Source organism: Nuphar pumila, chromosome 3 (assembly GCF_984573655.1).
Source record: "Nuphar pumila chromosome 3, dmNupPumi1.hap1.1, whole genome shotgun sequence".
Classification (NCBI taxonomy): Eukaryota; Viridiplantae; Streptophyta; class Magnoliopsida; order Nymphaeales; family Nymphaeaceae; genus Nuphar; species Nuphar pumila.
The window spans coordinates 30,521,402-30,541,960 of NC_143251.1; the positions used below are offsets into that span (position 1 = coordinate 30,521,402).

At 38.0% G+C, this 20,559-nt stretch overlaps 1 protein-coding gene across 7 annotated transcripts in view; it reads left to right on the forward strand.

The window, feature by feature from the left end:
- LOC149842475 (calcium-dependent protein kinase 26-like) overlaps nt 1-20,559 on the forward strand; it is a 70,475-nt gene that overhangs the window by 5,938 nt on the left and 43,978 nt on the right. For 3 of the 7 annotated variants that reach the window (XM_089999211.1, XM_089999206.1, XM_089999212.1), the window contains exons 1-4: nt 12,222-12,691; nt 13,628-14,415; nt 14,751-14,894; nt 15,620-15,772. In XM_089999211.1, the coding sequence (XP_089855337.1) occupies nt 13,662-14,415; nt 14,751-14,894; nt 15,620-15,772 (1,051 nt within the window). In that variant the 5' untranslated portion in view covers nt 12,222-12,691; nt 13,628-13,661. Of the gene's footprint in view, nt 1-12,221; nt 12,692-13,001; nt 13,021-13,622; nt 14,416-14,750; nt 14,895-15,619; nt 15,773-20,559 lie in introns of those variants that run through there. The other 4 variants (XM_089999205.1, XM_089999210.1, XM_089999208.1 and 1 more) reach the window with 4 other exon arrangements.

Genomic DNA, 20,559 nt, shown 5'->3' on the forward strand with positions numbered 1-20,559 from the left:
GGCAATAAAAAACTCTATATGTGAATCTATCATGCTCATATGTGCTCTAAGGCAGGAAAAAAAATCTATATATGATTCTATCATGAATGATATGTGTTCTAATGCAGTAAAAAAACTCTATATGTGATTATATCATGCTCATATGTGTTCTAAGACAACAAAAAAAACTCTATATGTGATTCTACCGTGCTCATATGTGCTTTAAGACATGCAAAAAACTATATATGTGATTTCATCATGCTCATATGTGTTCTAAGGCAGTCAAAAAACTGAATATGTGATTATAGCATGCTCATATGTGTTCTATGGCAGTCAGAAAAACTTTATATGTGATTATAGCATGCTCATATGTGCTCTAAGGCAGGCAAAGTAAAAAACTTTATATGTGATTCTATCATGAATGATATGTGTTCTAAGGCAGTAAAAAAACTCTATATGTGATTCTAGCATGCTCATATATATTTTAAGGCAGTCAAAAAACTGAATATGTGATTATATCATGCTCATATGTATTCTAAGGCAGTCAAAAAACTGAATATGTGATTATAGCATGCTCATATGTGTTCTAAGGCAGTAAAAAAAACTTTATATGTGATTCTATCATGCTCATATGCGCTCTAAGGCAGACAAAAAACTTTATATGTGATTATAGCATGCTTATATGTGCTCTAAGGCAGTCAAAAAACTCTATATGTGATTCTATCATGCTCATATGTGCTCTAAGGCAGGCAAAAAACTTTATATGTGATTCTATCATGCTCATATGTGATCTAAGGCAGGCAAAAAACTCTATATGTGATTCTAGCATGCTCATATGTGTTTTAAGGCAGTCAAAAAACTGAATATGTGATTATATCATGCTCATATGTGTTCTAAGGCAGGCAAAAAACTTTATATGATTATAGCATACTCATATGTGCTCTAAGGCAGACAAAAAACTCCATATGTGATTCTACTATGCTCATATGTGCTCTAAGGCAGGCAAAAAGCTATATATGTGATTCGATCATGCTTATATGTGTTCTAAGGCAGTCAAAAAACTGAATATGTGATTATAGCATGCTCATATGTGTTCTAAGGCAGTCAAAAAAACTCTATATGTGATTCTACCATGCTCATATGTGCTCTAAGGCAGACAAAAAGTTGTATATGTGATTCTAGCATGCTCATATGTGTTCTACGACAGTCAAAAAACTGAATATGTGATTATAGCATGTTCATATGTGTTCTAAGACAGTCAAAAAAACTGAATATGTTAAGGCAATCAAAGTTACATGAAATCTAACAACATGCAATATATTGCATGGAACTTTCATACCTGAGAGGGACCTGCAATCAAAGTTCCCCTGTTCAGCAAAAAACTGTTGAACTCAGCTCGAAGAACGTCGGCGACGGTTTCATGAAATTAGTCACACATTGTGTCCTTAACGATCTGGCGTACATCATCACCGGAAAGAATATGATGATGCTTGGAGCTTATGTCGACGGAAGAAGTCTGTGAGCCGTAATTGGAAGAAGCAATAACATGTGAAGTGTTCATATTACTCCCAAACCTGAACACACGACCCTTTTTGGGTTCACCTGCTGCAGTCACTCATGCTGCAGGATCAAATGATGGATGCTGAGTAGCGTCATTGCCATATCGCTCTACCATCTGTTGCTCATATGCCTCCTACAAAATAATGTTTAAAGTATATATTAATAATTAATGATAACATTATGATAACTTGCATATTGCAATGATTATTAATAGAATAAATACATACTGTTGTCGTTCTCGCCTTTTCTGATACGAAGTCTCCCGTGGTCTTCCGTTTATGTGTTTCAACAAACACATCCTTATATGGTACAATGCCTCCTTTTTTTGTTTCCTATGAAGTTAAATGATAAAAGATTTAGTTAACAAGTTTGCAATAATACTTATAAAATTAATATTATATATTAATGAGTTACCATTTTCTTCAGGTGGCTCCCAAAAGTCTTAGATCCACCTGTGTGTAGATGGGCTTAGGGAATTTTCGCTCAATTTTGTGCAGCCTTCGCAGAGCGATTTCGAAATACATCCCCCGCCCACTTGTCGCACATTCCATCCCAATAATCTCTCCTAATAGTAATAGGGTCATGGCCCTTCCACTGTAGTGGATCATCTATTCCGCCAGATGTTTTTTTTGGTATAGTCTTCATATTGTGTAGCATGTCTGCAAATCGATTGGCAGCCACCCTCTGTCACACCTTCCTTGCATCATGTTCCTCCACCGTAGTCGCGAAGCGATTCGAAGCCTATATATATTTTCAAAAGGTTAGTAGACATGATTATAAAAAAAAATAATATGAAACACATTAACTATGATAAACAACTATATACCATGAATGAGAACCACAATCTGTCTAGCACCTCTTTTGGATATTTTTTCCATTGAGCGATTGGTCCTGGTAGATGTTGAAGAAGTGAATTTCTAATCTCGCGCACTACTTCTTGTGACTCAAACCTCGTGTTGTATATGAATTGGTACATAGTAAATATCAATATAAAATATTTATAAGATATGCAATAATTGAAAATGAAATACTTACGGTCGATTATCGATATACACTATTCGAATGAGTCTTCTTGTGCCAGACTGAGAAGACCCTGCATCCTGTGTTGGCTCCTGACTTGTGTGATCAACTGGTATATGTGGGTTGTGTACAGGCGAAATATCATCTGTAAAAAAATATGTTAGAAATTCTCAGAATGCGCATTTCAACTAATCAAGCATCCAATTAGTTAAATGATATACCTATCACAGGAGCCCGTAAAGATGAAGGTTGGGCCTGGCTACTACTGGATGAACGACCATTGTAACCTCCATGAACCATATTCTAACAAATAACAAATGTCATACAATACATTCAAATAATTCACATCAAGTATTATAATACATTCAAATCATTCACATCAAGTATTACAATACATTCAAATGATTCACAACAAGTATTACAATACATTGAAATAATTCAAATCATTCACATCAAGTACAATACAACTCATTCATTCGCATCAAGTACAATACAACTCATTCATTCGCATCAAATATTACAATACATTCAAGTCATTCACATTAAGTATTACAATAATTTCAAGTCATTCACATAAAGTATTATAATACATTCAAATCATTCACATCAAGTATTGCAATGCATCCAAATCATTCACATCAAGTATTGCAATGCATTCAAATCATTCGCATCAAGTATTACAATACATTCAAATAATTCAAATCATTCACATCAAGTATTGCAATGCATTCAAATCATTCGTATCAAGTATTATAATACATTCAAATAATTCAAATCATTCACATCAAGTATTGCAATGCATTCAAATCATTCGTATCAAGTATTATAATACATTCAAATAATTCAAATCATTCACATCAAAGTATTGCAATACAACCCATTCATTCACATCAAGCATTACAATACATTCAAATAATTTACATCAAGTATTGCAATGCATTCAAATAGAGGTTTGTATTACAAGATTTTGCTCACTAGCTTGAGAATTCTTCCTCGTCATTTGTTTGACTTTCATATTCTTCTTCTTCTTCTTCTTCATTGTTTACCTATCCACTTGGTATATCATTTGGATCACATTCTTCTATGAATGTTTCATCGACCAATTGAGATATGACATGTATATCATGCACAACATTGTGACCATAAGAGAAGTCATAGATATCATTTGATTGATAGTAATCACTGTCTTCAGCTAACTTGCCTTCCTGTAACTGATCATACTAAGGGTATAGTTTGGACTTCACCTTGCAAACTGCCCACCATTCATTTCTATCTGACTTTTTTATACTCGGATATGAAGTATAATAAACCTGTTGAGCTTGCGAGGCTAATATGAATGGTTCATATGTTCCAAACCTTGATTAATGATTCACCTCCACAATGCCTTAGACTTTGTCGAGTCTTGTTGCAGTTGGATCAAACCAATGACACTTGAATAAAGTTATCCTATTGTTTATTCCTAAGTAAGTCAACTTCATTATTTCCTTTATAACATCGTAGTAATCATGTTCATTTTCACTGTAGCTGCTACCCTTGACACACACACCACTATTCATCATTGATTTGTTTATACCGTAATATTTTGTATGGAATCGATAACTATTTACGATGTACTCGTTGTAGCATTGCACAACTTTGATCGAACCATTTTCTAAATCACATATTCCTTGATCTTTAACATCACCATGGCAGACCTACGCATAGACATAAACAATGATTGTGATCACAACCAATTAAGTAACTTAGTGTTGTTTACAAGTACAAAATTTATGTTAGCATCCTTACCAACTGTTTCAACCACTCCACAAACTTAGATTCACGTTCTTTTTGTACTTCTGCATCAGTGAGATGTGAAACTTCTCTTTGCAACTTCAGATCAAATCGTCTGCAAACCACAAATACTTATATTATCGAACCATGTATGCACGTATAGAACATAAAAGGATTTATAACTGTGTTGCGTCAACATATACTTACTCGATGTATGGGTCGATCACTGAGCAATTAAAAAGAATATAGATGTGTGCTGCGTTTTGCTCTCAATCTGTCAAGAGCCTTGATCGACAACTACCAAATTCATGCCCAAGTGGTTGAAATATCGACAGATTGTCAGCTACAGTTACTTGTTCTCCATCATTGTTACGGGGCGGACATGTGTAACGTGTTGGAATGTGAGGTTCAAAGTACATAGATGAGAAATTTGAAATCTCTTCTAAAGTGTACGCCTCACAAATAGAGCCTTCTACTCTTGCTTTATTACGAACCTTTTTTGAAGTCAAACATGCATCTGTCAAAAATATACATTTCAAATTTGAAATATCTGTCATTAAAGAGACAAATATAAAAAACATATACCTTTCAAATGGGTACATTCATTGATATTGCACAGGGCCACCAACCCTTAGTTCATATGGCAAATGTATAATCAAATGTTCCATAACATCGAAAAATGATGGAAGAAAAATCTTTTCTAGCAGACAAACAGTGGTGATGACAGAGTCCTCGAGATTATTTACATCAGATACTACAATTTCCGATGCACACAATATTCTAAAAAATCCATTCAACTCAGACAATACCCCCCATATAGGTTTGTCTAACATATCATGAAATGCTAGGGGTATCAATCGTTGCATAATGACATGACAATCATGACTCTTCAACCCATATAACTGTCCATCGTCAATCTTCACAGCCCGAGCAATGTTAGAGACATATCCATCTGAAAATCTCAATTGTCTCAACCATTGACATACATGCTTTATTTGATCAGGTCCAAGCACGTACTTTGCCTTACGTTTCAGTACTTTGCCATTATACTCTTTGAGTTCCAATTCTGGTCTTTTACATATTACTTTTAAATCCATACAAGCCTTTGGATTATCCTTCGTTTTTCCTTTAACATTCATTACTGTATTGAACACATTATCAAACACATTTTTTTTCACATGCATCATATCCAAATTATGTTGTATCAATAAGGTCGGCCAATATGGTAGTTCCCAAAAAATAGATTTCTTTGTCCAATTGTAATCCTTACCAAATCCATGGAAGGGTGTTGGACTGCGGGCATTTGTTAATACATCTGGAAAGTATCACAATCTTCTTAGAATCTCTATGCCAGACAATCTTGTGGATGAACCTTTCATTTCAGTTGTGCTTGCTCTAAACACATTCCTTTGTCGTCGTAACGGATGGTCACTGGGTAGAAATCGACGATGGCACTCAAACTAGCAAGGCTTCCTTCCATGTGTCAATCTAAAAGCTTTGGAATCCTCTATGCAGTAAGAACATGCCAACCTCCCATGTGTGCTCCAACCAGATAGCATACCATATGCAGTGTAGTCACTGATTGTCCATAGAACAACGACCTTCATATTGAAATTTTATTTTTTTTGGGCATCATACGTGGTAACACCGTCATCCCACAATACTTTTAGTTCATCAATCAATGACCTTAAATATACATTAAGATTTTGGCCAGGTGAGGTCGGACTAAGGATCAACAGAGACAAGAAAAGATTTGGACATTTCATACACAAGCTTGATGAAAGGTTGTATAGAGTTACAAATACTGGCCAACATGAGTATGAAGTTGATCTACCCCCAAATGGATTAAATTCATCTGTACATAAACCGAGTCTAACATTTCGCACTTTCATTGCGAAGTTCTGATGAGTACGATCAAAGTGCTTCCAAGCTTCAGCGTCAACAGGATGCGTGATCTTGTTTTCATCGTGTCGAACTTTATTTGCATGCCATCTCATGTGTTTAGCTGTCCTTGAAGACATATATAATCGTTGCAACCTAGGAGTGATAGGAAAGTAATAGAGCGACTTGTATGAAACTTCCTTTGATCTCGTTCTACCATTGCATCTTGTCTTTGGCTTGAACCGAGGATGCCCACATGACGGACATGATATGTTGTTTTTCTGATCCTTGAAATACAACATGCAATGATTTAGACAAGCATCAATCTTTTTATACCCCATACCTAGAGCGTTGACCATAACTTTCGCACGATAGAAATTTTATGGCAATTTCTCATCTTTGGGAAGCATACTCTTCACAATCATGCACAAACAGTCAAAACATGATTGACTCAAATTATCCTCGAACTTCGAATTCATTAGTTGAAGAATTGCAGACAAGATAGTGTGACTCTAGCAACCATTTCAAAGTGGCTTATCATCATCTCTAAGTAAATCATAAAATCTACTAGCTGCATCGTTTGGTGATTCTTCATCTACGGTAGTTCTTACATCACTAAGACTCATAGTAGAACCCAGTTATGTTCCTGCGGCATCAAATATCAAATCCATATATGAATTATCGTGCACCATATTCACCCGTGCATCAAAATTGTTTCTAAATTCTTCTCCATGAAATGTCCAATTCTCATAATCACTCACAAAACCCTTCCTGTATAGGTAATGTCTAACGCCATGAGGTTCTACAAATCAATTATTCTTACAAATCTTGCAGGGACACCTAATCTGACATGTGAGATCCACTATACTGACACTTGTCGTTGCAAATTCAATAAAACTTTCAACACCATCCATATATTTATGCGATAACTCATTGTCCACTATCCTATGGTACATCCATTCACGGTTTGCAGTCATTTTCGTATGATGTTATGAATAATAACCTAACCAGTTAAAAGAGAACCATCATGAAGAAAATATTAAATTTATCATGTAATATATGATATCATACAATAACAAGAATTATGATACATGCATTGATAACTTAATATTTTTATGTACAGACTATTAATGACATGATACATTCATTTGAATCATGCTTTCATTATACAATTTTACATGGAAGTCATAATTAAATTGAAAGTAACTACATGCAAGCATGGATACAATTACATCAAACATTGCAATACATCAAAATCATTCATATCAAACAAATGTCAAACATGTACCTGCAACAAACACACTTCAATATTCCACTAACTACTACCATGCCTAGCATGAAATCCGTACTCCAAAAATAAGAACACTTCTATTCTCATACATTAAAATCATGCTGAGCATGATCTCCGAACTCAAACAAAGCAGCCCTAGATATCAATAACTAAGTGAGTGTGTGAACAATAAAGTGTTACATCTAATAAATTAAATAACATGTGATGCGCTTGCATCACTTACTCACCACGGGTATTTACCCGATTTTCATTATTTTTGTCACTTACTTACCACGGGTGGCTGAGCACAAGCGGGTTCCGTTGAGAAATCTTTAAAAAACACTGTTTTAAAATGAAGTCACCACCTGCTGAAAAAAAAAACCGAGGCAAATGAAAACATCTTGCATAGGCCTTGAGAAGCCCAGCACCCAATGACCTACCGAAACTCATGGGGTCGACCCCCTGCGAAAAACGCAGGGGGTCAACCCCCTGCCGAAAATGCAGGGGGTCGACCCCCTGTCGAAATTTTAAAATTTACCTGCGCGTCTCCAGGCGGCGGCAGAAGGCTGACGGGGATCGACAACCGATGAACGGTGGACAGTGGGGGCCGGAGAGAGGTCAACGGGACTGATAGGGCGGCGGGAGGGAGAGGGCGACGGGCGGGAGCAACGAAAGAAGAAAAGAAAAAGAGGACTGAGATTAGGGTTATGTGACATTTAGCGACGGATTAATTTCGCCGCTAAGCCGCCGTAAATAAAAACACGAAACTGGCAACAAAATATATTCCGTTGCCAATTCCGTCGCTAAATCGCGATGAAATATTTTCTGTTGCAAAAGACATCGCTAAATGGTTCATCCATTACGACAAAATATTCCCTCACAAAATCCGTCGCTACTTAGCGACGAATTTTGCGATAAGATATATTCTGTTGCTATTTTCGTAAATTTCATTGATTATAGCAACGGATGTGTTTCGCTCGTTAATCCGTCGCTAACTAGCGACATAATTATTCCATCACTAATCACCTATTTTCTTGTAGTAGAATCTTTCTCGCATGCCAGCCTCTAGCTCCCACATGCATTCCTCAATGCCATGTATTGCCATCACACCTTGACAAGAGGAATGGTCTTAGTCCTCAATACTTGTTCCTTCAAATCCACTATCTCCATTGGTCTTTCCTTCATGGTTAAGTATTCTCGAATATCCGCATCCTCATACTAAATCACATGAGATGGATCATGGATATACTTTCTTAGCATAGACACATGGAAGACATATATCTATGAATATTAAGAAGGCATCACTACTTGATATAAGGTTTCGTCAATACACTCTAATATCTCGAACAGTTTGATGTACCTGAAACTCAACTTCTCCTTCTTACTGAACCAAAACACACTCTTGGTAGGAGATACTCTGACAAAGATAAAGTCCCTCATGACAAAAGTGAGTTTCCTACTCCGCTGGTCTGCATAGCTTTTCTGTCGACTCTGGGTCGTACGCAGTCTGTCTTGAATCATCTACACATGTTGGGTATAGTGTTGACTATGATTGATGATTTTAGAAATGTTATCCGCATTAAAATCCAATCTTATCGTTATTGTATGATATGTAACCAACCTAAGGTTTTAGACTAAAGTTAAAAAAGTTTTCGTTGATGAAAAAAGAATTCATGTATTTTTTGGCTTTAAAATCTTGGAGCGTTACACAACGGGTTAGGTTTAGTTTGGTCCCAAGTGAAACCAGACTTGGCCCTGATTTTCGAGTATGGTACCGGGTTCGGACCTGAGTCTAACCGGGTCTACTATAAGAAAAATCATACCCGAATCCAATAAGAACTACACGAATCAGAATCAGACCATACTTGGTAAAACCATATTTTTTATTATTTTTACATTTAAAAATTATGGGTCTTAATCAGAATTCGGGTCGAGTCCGAGTTTGATATAAAATTTCACAAACTATACCCAGGTCCATGTATTAATCAGACCTTTGGGTCTGGACCCGAGTCTTCTTATTTATCACTATACCTGGACCCATAGGATTTAGTTAGGGTTAGGTCTCGGTAAACCCCACCCGTTAACACCCCTAGCTGGAACAAGTCCTTGTTTGACAATTGTCACAAAAATTAAGCCTGTATAAAAAAAAAACTTTTGTTTTGCAAACTTCCTGGCACTAAAAAGAAAAAAACCATGATTGCCTTTGTCAACGCATGATAACACTGAACGAAAAATTCCAAAGCAGGTTATATGTTCCCCCCGATGATTCACTGAATCCCACGTCTGTGTTCGGGGCTTTGAATGAGCACCACGTATACAAGCACATGGGGCTCGTATTCCCGTGTATGTTGACATAACTTTGCATCGGACTCTGGTGTTGTTGCAAAGACTTAAGTACCCTTTATTGCTATTCTTCTCATAAAGTGATGGTTTGAGAAAATGACAAAAATGCTTTTCATTCAAAAAAGAAAAAACAAATAGTTCAAAAAAAGGACAAACATGTCCTCAATCCAGAAAGTCGAGGATGATGTTGACTCTTCAAAGTCTTCTTCTTTTTTTGTTCAAAAAAAGGACAAACATGTTTTCTTCTTCTTTCTCCGTAAAACACTGTAAAACCCTTTCTCTCTCTAGAAAAGAAATCAAGAGAAACAAAGAGTTCTTCCTGAAGAAGGCCATGAACATCAACCCTCTCACTCTCTCTCCCTCCTCTCTCTACTTTTGTGCACATCCAACAAACGATCCTACATTGCTGCATCGTCATCTTCTTCTTCTTCCTTCTTCGTAAAACACTGTAAAACCCTCTCTCTCTGTAGAGAAGAAATCAAGAGAGGTAAAGGGTTCCTCCTGGAGAAGGCCATGAACACCAACCCTCTCACTCTCTCTCCCTTCTCTCTCTACTTGTGTGCCTGATTTAGAGATTTTGCCCTTACAGGAGGGGGGTCCGGGGGCTCCCCCCGGCGCGGATCCCGCTGCGCGGTCAGCGGGCGGGGGTCCAGAGGGGGCCACCCCTGGCGGGGGGCTCGGGGGGCAGCGCCCTCCGGACCAATTTTTTTTTGGGTCTTCCAACAATGATTTGTAGTATTATCGGGCTTTCCTACAACAATTTGTAGCATTTGTAGTGTCTTCCGTAAATCGCGAAACGCTATAGCGATTTGTAGTGTCATCCGCAAATCGCTATAGCGATTTGTAGTGTCTTCCGCAAATCGCTATAGCGATTCACAAATCGCTATAGCGATTTGTAGTGCCTTCCGCAAATTAGGACCAACTTGTCAGAGTCATATCTCCCTAACCGGAGGTCATATTCCAAATCCGCGATTTGTAGTGTCTTCCGCAAATCGCTATAGCGATTTGTAGTGTCTTCCGCAAATCGCTATAGCGATTTGTAGTGTCTTCCGTAAATCGCTATAGCGATTTGTAGTGTCTTCCGCAAATTAAGACCAACTTGTCAGAGTCATATCTCCCTAACCGGAGGTCATATTCCAAATCCGCGATTTGTAGTGTCTTCCGCAAATCGCTATAGCGATTTGTAGTGTCTTCTGCAAATCGCTATAGCGATTCACAAATCGCTATAGCGATTTGTAGTGTCTTCCGCAAATCGCTATAGCGATTTGTAGTGTCTTTCGCAAATTAGGACCAACTTGTCAGAGTCATATCTCCCTAACCGGAGGTCATATTCCAAATCCGCGATTTGTAGTGTCTTCCGCAAATCGCTATAGCGATTTGTAGTGTCTTTCGCAAATTAGGACCAACTTGTCAGAGTCATATCTCCCTAACCGGAGGTCATATTCCAAATCCGTAAAAAGTGGTGTCTTTGTTATTGAGTCTAGTTTATTTCTGTAAATTTTCAGCAATTTCTATTATCATTTCATTCTCCATTTTAACTTCAACGATACATTACAACCACAATCATCAAAAGAAAGATTGCCCAAGCTAAGAGTCACCGTTCTCGCCCTCCTCCTCGACAGCAACCCAGTGAGTGCAGTCGCGCTGAGGATGGCCAGCAGAAGCTCCACTACATCGTCTTCTTCTCCCTAGTGAGGAGGTCTCAGCGGAGCCATCGTTCCGGTGACGGGTGTTCATCTCGTTCCCTGGAGTTGAAGAGTTGTGGAGTCTGATTTAGAGTTTTTACCCTTACAGAAAAGGGGGTCTGAGAGCTCCTCCCAGTGTGGGTAGCATCATTCAACTTGAAGAGTTATGGAGTCTGATTCAGAGCTTTTACCCTTACAGAAGGGGGGTCTGAGGGCTCCTCCCAACGTGTTCATGGCCTTTTGCCCTTACAGAAGGGGGGATTTACATTTCGTAGAACACCCGTCACCGGAACGAGATGAACATGTTTCTTCTCTAGAGAGAGAAAGGGTTTTACAGTGTTTTACGGAGAAAGAAGAAGAAAACATGTTTGTCCTTTTTTTGAACAGAAAAAGAAGAAGACTTTGAAGAGTCAACATCATCCTCGACTTTCTGGATGGAGGACATGTTTGTCCTTTTTTTGAACTATTTGTTTTTTCTTTTTTGAATGAAAGGCATTTTTGTCATTTTCTCAAACCATCACTTTATGAGAAGAATAGCAATAAAGGGTACTTAAGTCTTTGCAACAACACCAGAGTCCGATGCAAAGTTATGTCAATATACACGGGAATACGAGCCCCATGTGCTTGTATACGTGGTGCTCATTCAAAGCCCCGAACACAGACGTGGGATTCAGTGAATCATCGGGGGCGAACATACACAACCCTCTCGAAAAATTCGGGTGAGAAGAATTTTAACAATGTTAAAGCATTTAACTCTAGTTAAGTGGTTAAGGGTGATGGGTCACATCAGACCCTTATTCGACAATTTCAGAAAGCTTAAGTGTGTACTAGAATATTTATAAAATATGTCTCTTTTAGAAGTTATAGCTAAAAGATAGGTCTCTAAATGAAAATATCCCTACCGATAAACGATAAAAGCCGTGCAGACAATGCTCAACATTTACATTTAAGCGAGTGTAAACAAGAGAATGAAAAACATAAAAAAACATCAGAAAATTGCAAATTGGACACAAAAACGATAATCCTTTTAAATTGTTTTAAATAAAAAAAAATGGAAAAGGCGAGAGACATGGAGAGCAACCCGGCAAACATGATGGAGCAAACTGAAAATGGCGTCCACGTCCTCTCTTGGTAAAACCCCATTAAGGTGATGATGGGGATGCATATTCCAGACCAATGCAAGGTGACTCTTTTTCAATTTTTTCTCATCTGATAAAATCTGGCCAATAATTTCGGATACCCACGTCTTAATTTTCTTCATTAATGATTCAGTATGACTCCCTGCCCACCCTCTCTCTCTCTGCCATTTTTTCTCTATGTATCTGTTGTCTATAGCGGGTGATGTCCTTTTGGTTTGTGATTTAGGATCGGTGGATCATCTTTAGCTCTTGAGGAAGTTGTTGGGTTCTTCCGCTTCTTTTGTTGGTCTTAGAAATTTATGGTGTAATTTTTATGACAAGGTTGTGCTTTGGAGGGATCATGTTGTATGGTTTGAAGCTTTCTGTTTTATGGGTATGAATACCTTGAGTTTGATCTGATCCGTGCTCTCCCTCTCTCATGGGGTTTGTTGGTTTTTAATGGTTTTTTTTTTGTTTAGATGGTTCAGATTTTTCTTTCTTCTTGTAGTTTATGAGGTTCTCTGAAAATCAATAATCTTTTCGGTTTAACCTTTGTAATTTTTCCCAATTTTGTGTGAAGAATATTTTTGTGGCCGGATAAGAATTGATTGAATTCTTTTATTTTATGTAAATGAAATTTTTTAGTGTTTCACTTTTCCATTATTTGATTGCTTATGCTCAATTATTTTGAATACTTCATGTAAGATTTTAATTTCAGTAGAAATGATATTGTGGAGCCAGATCTGAGCTTGCTCTAAGAAACTTAATCAGTTGGGCATCCCTTCAGTTTCGTTCTTAATGTTGTCTTGCTTGTGTAAGATGTCTGAATGGTGAATATAGGTGCCTATGAGAGGATATATATTTTCTTGCTTTATTTGGTAGATTTTATCAAAGTATTAAATAGGGGAATTGTTGTTTAAACTTAATATCGGGTTGGATTTGATTTGTTGTATAAGAATTTGATCATATTGGCTGACTAGTTAGCGTTGAATGAAGGTCAGGGTGTAGATTCTGTGCTGTATCCTGCTCTATTTCATGGGCAATACATGCCGTGGGTCATTTAGAAGCATATACCAGGGCTACAGTGAGCCCATTGACCGTTCATTTTGGAGGAGGAACGACGGGTCGGTTGAAGACTGTTCCAACTCTGATCGGCTGCACAGTTTATCACATCTAATTCCTCAGGGTTTTGCAAAAGGTGTTCCCAGAAGAGATAATTCAGGTGATAGTAACCAAGGCACTGAGGATAACACGATGAGACGGGGAGCTGATAACCAGTCGTACTATGTTTTGGGCCATCGGACGGCCAATATACGTGAACTATATACATTGGGAAAGAAATTAGGGCAGGGACAGTTTGGGACTACATATTTATGTATAGAGAATGCTACAGGAAAAGAGTACGCATGCAAGTCTATTTCCAAGAGGAAACTTATATCCAGGGAAGATGTTGAGGATGTAAGAAGGGAGATACAAATTATGCACCATCTTTCGGGCCACAAAAATGTTGTGACTATTAAAGGAGCTTATGAGGATTCTCTGTATGTCCATATAGTGATGGAACTATGTGCTGGGGGAGAGTTGTTCGACAGAATCATCCAAAGAGGGCATTACAGTGAGAGGAAAGCGGCTGAGCTGACGAGAATAATTGTGGGTGTTGTTGAGGCTTGCCATTCCCTTGGGGTCATGCATCGTGATTTGAAGCCAGAAAATTTTTTGCTAGCCAACAAGGATGATGATTCTTCACTTAAAGCTATTGATTTTGGGCTTTCAGTTTTCTTTAAGCCAGGTATGGACCATAAGTCTCAGCTACAGGATTTTTGGTTTATTTTTTCCTTTTCTATTCTTTTTAACCTCTTAGAAGCTAATCCTGCTGCTGCTTCTTTTCATTTTCCTAGTAAATGAATGATCTTGCTTTTCTTGTTTGGAGTTTTGATATTAGTGGTTGAATCTTCTCATACTAAAGATAATTTTAAGTTCTCCAAGGGTTTAAAGTTTTTTTTTCCAGACAAAGTAGTGTTCAAATCATTGATCGTCTCCCAATATCCTTACTCATGAAAATTAATATTTAAAAAAAAATAAAACAGAGTTCCTGATTGTGCCATTGATATTATGCATCTTCAGGTCAGGTTTTCTCAGATGTTGTTGGTAGCCCATATTATGTAGCCCCAGAGGTCCTTTGCAAGCATTATGGACCAGAAGCTGATGTATGGACTGCAGGAGTTATACTCTATATATTGCTGAGTGGTGTCCCACCCTTTTGGGCAGGTATACATCATCATTACTGATTCTATAAAGAGAGAGAGGATGCCCAAACACCGGATGCCCCTGTCGGACGAGCGTGTGTCATGTAAAAAAAGGTCTTTAGTGGTGGTCATGACTACTGCTAAAGACCCCAGAGGCTTTAGGGCGGAGACCGACCGTCACTAAAGCCCTTTCGGGCAGATGCATGGCACACAACTGCACGTCCATGCATTTGATGTTTTTTAGCACCTACTGTTATGCCCACTCATATATATATATATATATATATATATATCTTAGCTGCCTACACGGATCTGTGCATGCCACAGCCTACGAGGCTTTTAAAGGGTTCTTTTTTGTGTTTTCTTGAATCTGACCATACAGATGCATTCTACGTGTTTGATTTTATAAGAATATACTCTTGCATCATCTGATTCCGATGCGAGGGTAGGTTTTTATGAGGTTTGAAAATCAACTGTATAAATTTTTCATAAATATCATAAATATTCAAGGCTTAAAAAATCATGTTTTTTTATCGAATAAACATGATCCAAGTGTTGTTTTCCAGAAAATCGACCACACTGAATGCATCTGCAGGATCAGATTTGCGAAAAAAACGGGAAGCCTCCCATTCGCTCACGGTAGGCTGCGGTAGGCACAAAACAGTGTAGGCAGCTACCCTCTACTCGTTATACACGCACACACACTACAGTTTAGTTCACTTCCAGACCTGACATATATTTTGACAGAAACACAGCAGGGGATTTTTGATGCTGTTTTATGTGGAGTAATTGATTTTGAGTCAGACCCCTGGCCTCTGATTTCTGATAGTGCCAAGGATCTGATAAGGAAGATGCTTTGTTCTCCCCCTTCTGAGCGTTTGACAGCACACGAGGTCTTGTGTATGTTGGCTCCTTCTATAAAAATTTTCATTATGAATTACATGTTCACTTGAAGATGCTTAGTTATAGACTCAATACTATTACTTCAGATCCATGTTAGACTTAGGTGTCTAGTTGAAGACTTGTGAATAGCATATTGTCCTATGTCTCAGTCCCAGACTCCCAGCTTGCAAGGATATGAAAGATTTGGTCTGGGTTTCTGTCACATATTTTTCCTTAGCTGCCAAATAGCCCCAAGTTAAATGTGAATGTGGCTGGACTTAATTGTTAAGATATGCATATCTATCTATCTATCTATATATATATACATATATCTATATATATATACATATATCTATCTATCTATCTATCTATATATATATATATATATATATATATATATATTGTAACAAAGCACAAAAAATGCTTCAAATGTCACTTATGGACAACTACAATTACAATGACCACTTATGGGTCAATTACATGAACACAAATCTACATAAATCAGCCACTTAAGGGCACACAACACATAAAAATATGTCTTTGTATTGAAAAAATGCTCTAAGCAAAAACATACATTGAAGAGGGTTTTCAACCCCTTTATGTACAAAAGAGAGGAGCCGTGTAGTGGTTGGGACCTCCCCAACGGCTCTATGGCCAAAAGACCAAAAAGCCCTATCCTATATTTAAATTCACAATAACAATAAAAAATAAAAAAGAGAAATATGTACAATGACCATAATACCCCTACATGAGCAAAAGACTAAAATACCCCTATTCATATATTGACACTCTCCCTCAAACTTACATTTTGATCACCAAAAGTTTGCCTAACAATAAATGAAACCTAGGAGAAGAAAGGGCTTTAATGAAGAACTCTGCAAGTTGATATTTAGATGTGACATGTGGCATCGAAATAGTCTTCTTCAGAAATTCTTTTCTGACATAATGGCAGTCCATCTGATGTGCTTAGTGCACTTATGAAACGTATGATTCCCAACAATATATATGGCACTTTTGTTATCACAACATAATTTGGATGGTGTTGTTGATGGTACTCTCATTTCTTCTAGTAAGCTCCTCAACCAAACAATCTCTGATGTTGTGGTGGCCATAGCACGATACTCGGCTTCTGTAGATGATAGAGATACATTTTGTTGCTTTTTGCATTTTCAGGACATCAGAGAGTTTCCTGCAAAAACACAGAAACCAGTGGTTGAGCGTCTAACATTAGGTTCTTCTCCCCAGTCAGAGTCAGAATATGCAACTAATTCGAGAGGGGAGGAGGAAAATAATAATAATCCTTTGTTAACAGAGTTTCTTAAATATCTAACAATACGCATAACAATACTTATATGAACTGAGATAGGAGAGTGTTGAAATCATGGTTGCCAGTTGAGGAAGCGGGAGCGGGAAGCGATACGGGAAGCGGGTGCGGGAAGCGAGGCATTTTCAAAATTTTAGGAAGCGGGGAAGCGTGGGACCACTTAGGACCGATTCGGGAAGTGTCTCGGAAGCGACCTAGGAAGCGTCTCGGAAGCGACCTAGGAAGCGTCTCGGAAGCGAGGGGAAGCGAAAAAGATAAAAATAAAAATAAAAAATAAAAAATACAAAAAAATTGAAAAAAAAAACAGGGGAAGCGAGGGGGAAGCGTGGGGGAAACGTGGGGGAAGCATGGGGGAAGCGAGGGGGAAGCGTGATGGGAAGCGCGCTTCCCATTAAAGGGAAGTGCGCCCCCCATTAAAGGGAAGCGCGCTTCCCAAAAAAGGGGGACGCTTCCCCCCACGCTTCGGAAGCGCGACGTTTCGCGCTTCCGAAGCGCGCTTCGGGGAAGCACACTTCCCCTTTTAGGTAGGCGCTTCCGGTAACCCTGGTTGAAATTGACTAGCAGTTTGTACTGCATGGGTTATAATTGGTATGGTGATAGTCATGTCAAGGCACTGATCATTTGTCGATATGGAGTGAGATCGTCCAATGGAGTTTCATCATCGATCTTCATCTTTGAATTGATAATCTCGGGTGTGTCCACTCTTTTCTTGTCAGTTAGTCCAGACCTGTCAATAATCTCTGTAGGAAATTTAGATTGAGTTAACAGATATCCTCAGAAAGAATAAGCTACTTTAATCCCCTTAAAGAATATGAGAAAACCTAAATTAGTTATTTCAAAATTTTATTTAGGTACATGCTTAATATGATTTACTCCTTATTTATCTCCTCCTGTTATGATCGTGTCCTCAACATACAAGAACAACAACAACTATGCCTTCATCCCAAAACAATTAGGGTCGGCGATATGAACCAAAAAAGAAAATCATTCTGGGTCTTCCACATGAATCCTTCTCCTCCAATCATTTCTATCCAATGCCATGTCCTCGATGAGGTTCAAAGCATTCATATCCTTTCCTATCATCTTCATCCAAGTCTTCTTAGGCCTACCCCAACCTCTTTTAACTAATATATTTTTCCATTTCTCCATCCTTCTAACTGGAGCATCATTAGGCCTTCGCCGAATATGTCCAAACCACCGTAAACGATTCTCTCTCATCTTATTTTCAATGGATGCAACGCCTTTTTCTTACGTATCTCCTCATTCCGAATTTTATCTTTTATTGTATTTTCACACATCCATCTAAACATACGCATCTCAGCTACACTCATTTTTTGAATATGATGTCTCTTGGCAGCCCAACATTCCGTACCATATAGTAAAGCGGGCCTAATTGTCGTCCTATAAAACTTTCCCTTCAACCGCAATGGCATTCTACGATCGCACAACACTCCAGTTGCACTACTCTTTCGTACATATCTTTAATTATACTAATGTACTTGAGAGAAACATCTTTTTTCATCATTGTCCACCAGAGAACATCCCTAGGTACTCTATCGTATGCCTTCTCAAAATCAATAAAAATCATATACAAATCTTTGTTCCTCTCTCTATATCTCTCAATAAGTTGTCTAATAAGGTGTATAGCTTCTATAGTTGATCTTCCAGGCATAAAACAAAATTGATTCTCCGATATCATGACAACCTTCCTCAACCTATACTTAATCACCCTCTCCCAAAGTTTCATAGTATGACTCATGAGTTTTATACCACGATAGTTTGTGCAATCTTGTATATCACCCTTATTCTTATATAGAGGCACCAAAGTACTCTTCCTCCACTCATTAGGCATTTTATTTGTCTGCCAAATCTTATTAAAAAGATTTATCAATCATTCTAAACCTTTTTCATCCAAGCATTTCCAAGCCTCGATAGGTATACCATCTGGGCCAACTGCCCTTCTTGATTTCATTTTCTTCAAAGCCTCTGCAATTTCTTTCTTTTGAATCTTGCGCATGAAGTCCCGATTCATCTCATGAAAAGGAATGGAGAAGTCTCCAAGATCCTGAGCATGACTTCCATTAAAAGCTTATCATGTCCTCAACATAGAGAAGCAAAATTACATAACCTGCAATAGATTTCTTAACAAATAAAGCAGTGTCAATATAGCATGATAATATCCAAGACTAATCATAACAGAACTAAATCGATCATATCAGGCCTTTGGTTGTAACGACCCCAACTCATACCTTTGAAAAATGCGGATTTTTTTTCTAAGAGTTGCGGAAAACTTCCCAGAGACCTGGGGTCCTTACAGTTTCAATTTTAGTTGGATAACTACACACCACAAACAAACTTACATTTATCATCCATAACCAACCAACTAAACTCTTTTATTAATGAATCAATAAGAGTCTCGTACTCAATATCCAACGTGAAATAACAACTTGCAGGAAATAAGAAGAACTAAAAGAAAACAAAAGTAGAGCCACTATGTCCGTAAGTGAAGCCGTCTGAAACAAATGTGACCCTCGTATCCCCTCAGAAGCGAGTCGATTTCACTGATCACCTGTGTCTGGGAAAAACCAATAAAAGAAGAGGGTCAGAAATCCGAAGAATTCTGCGTACAGGTTTCCCTAATGAATCAAATAAGAAAAAGAGCATAAATAAGATCCATGTAATATTTTGAGGAATACGGTTATAATCAATTCATAAGACAATTAACCATTCATGCAGAATTAAACATTGAACATGAGGGAACATGAAGTAAGTAACATTGATCACAATTTAATCAATAAGGCAATTAAATGCAAAAGAGATCAATATCATGCAATGATCAATATATAACAACCAAGTGAACAGGTAAACATGCATGAACTAATGCATAACAAGAATATGCATGATTTATGTGCAATGCATGAACCCTTATTATCTTTCATTTAAGCTCCCCTCTTTCCATATGCATGTCCTATTAAATGCACACAATCTTTAAATTCCTCTTTTTAATTTATCATTACCCGCGGATACACTAAACGGGTACAGTCCCCGAGGTCAAGTAGGGTTCCCGGGGTAACTTCACACACAATTTGTATTTTATTACCGGGTTCCAAACTTAGCCCTCGACCGATATCAGGAAACAACACCATCTATCGGAACCTTGGAAAACATCATCCAAAGTCGGGACACCATGAAAAACAACACCCACTGACGCCACTTTATTGGTATACCAAAACAATAACAGTTGTGTCAAATCACACCACCCCCAGGAAAAGTGGCGGACTCTCCCTAAACCGTGGTCAGGAGAAGAACCTCAATATCGGGTTCAGGGGCAACAATACGCACACGAAGTTTTTGTATCCTCACGGTTTCCCCAAAACCCCAACATCCAAGATTCTCACACTACAACAGGGACATCAAGGAGAAAAATATGAATTACACTGATCTTTACTTTATTTTATCTGGTTATTAATTCATCTCTTTT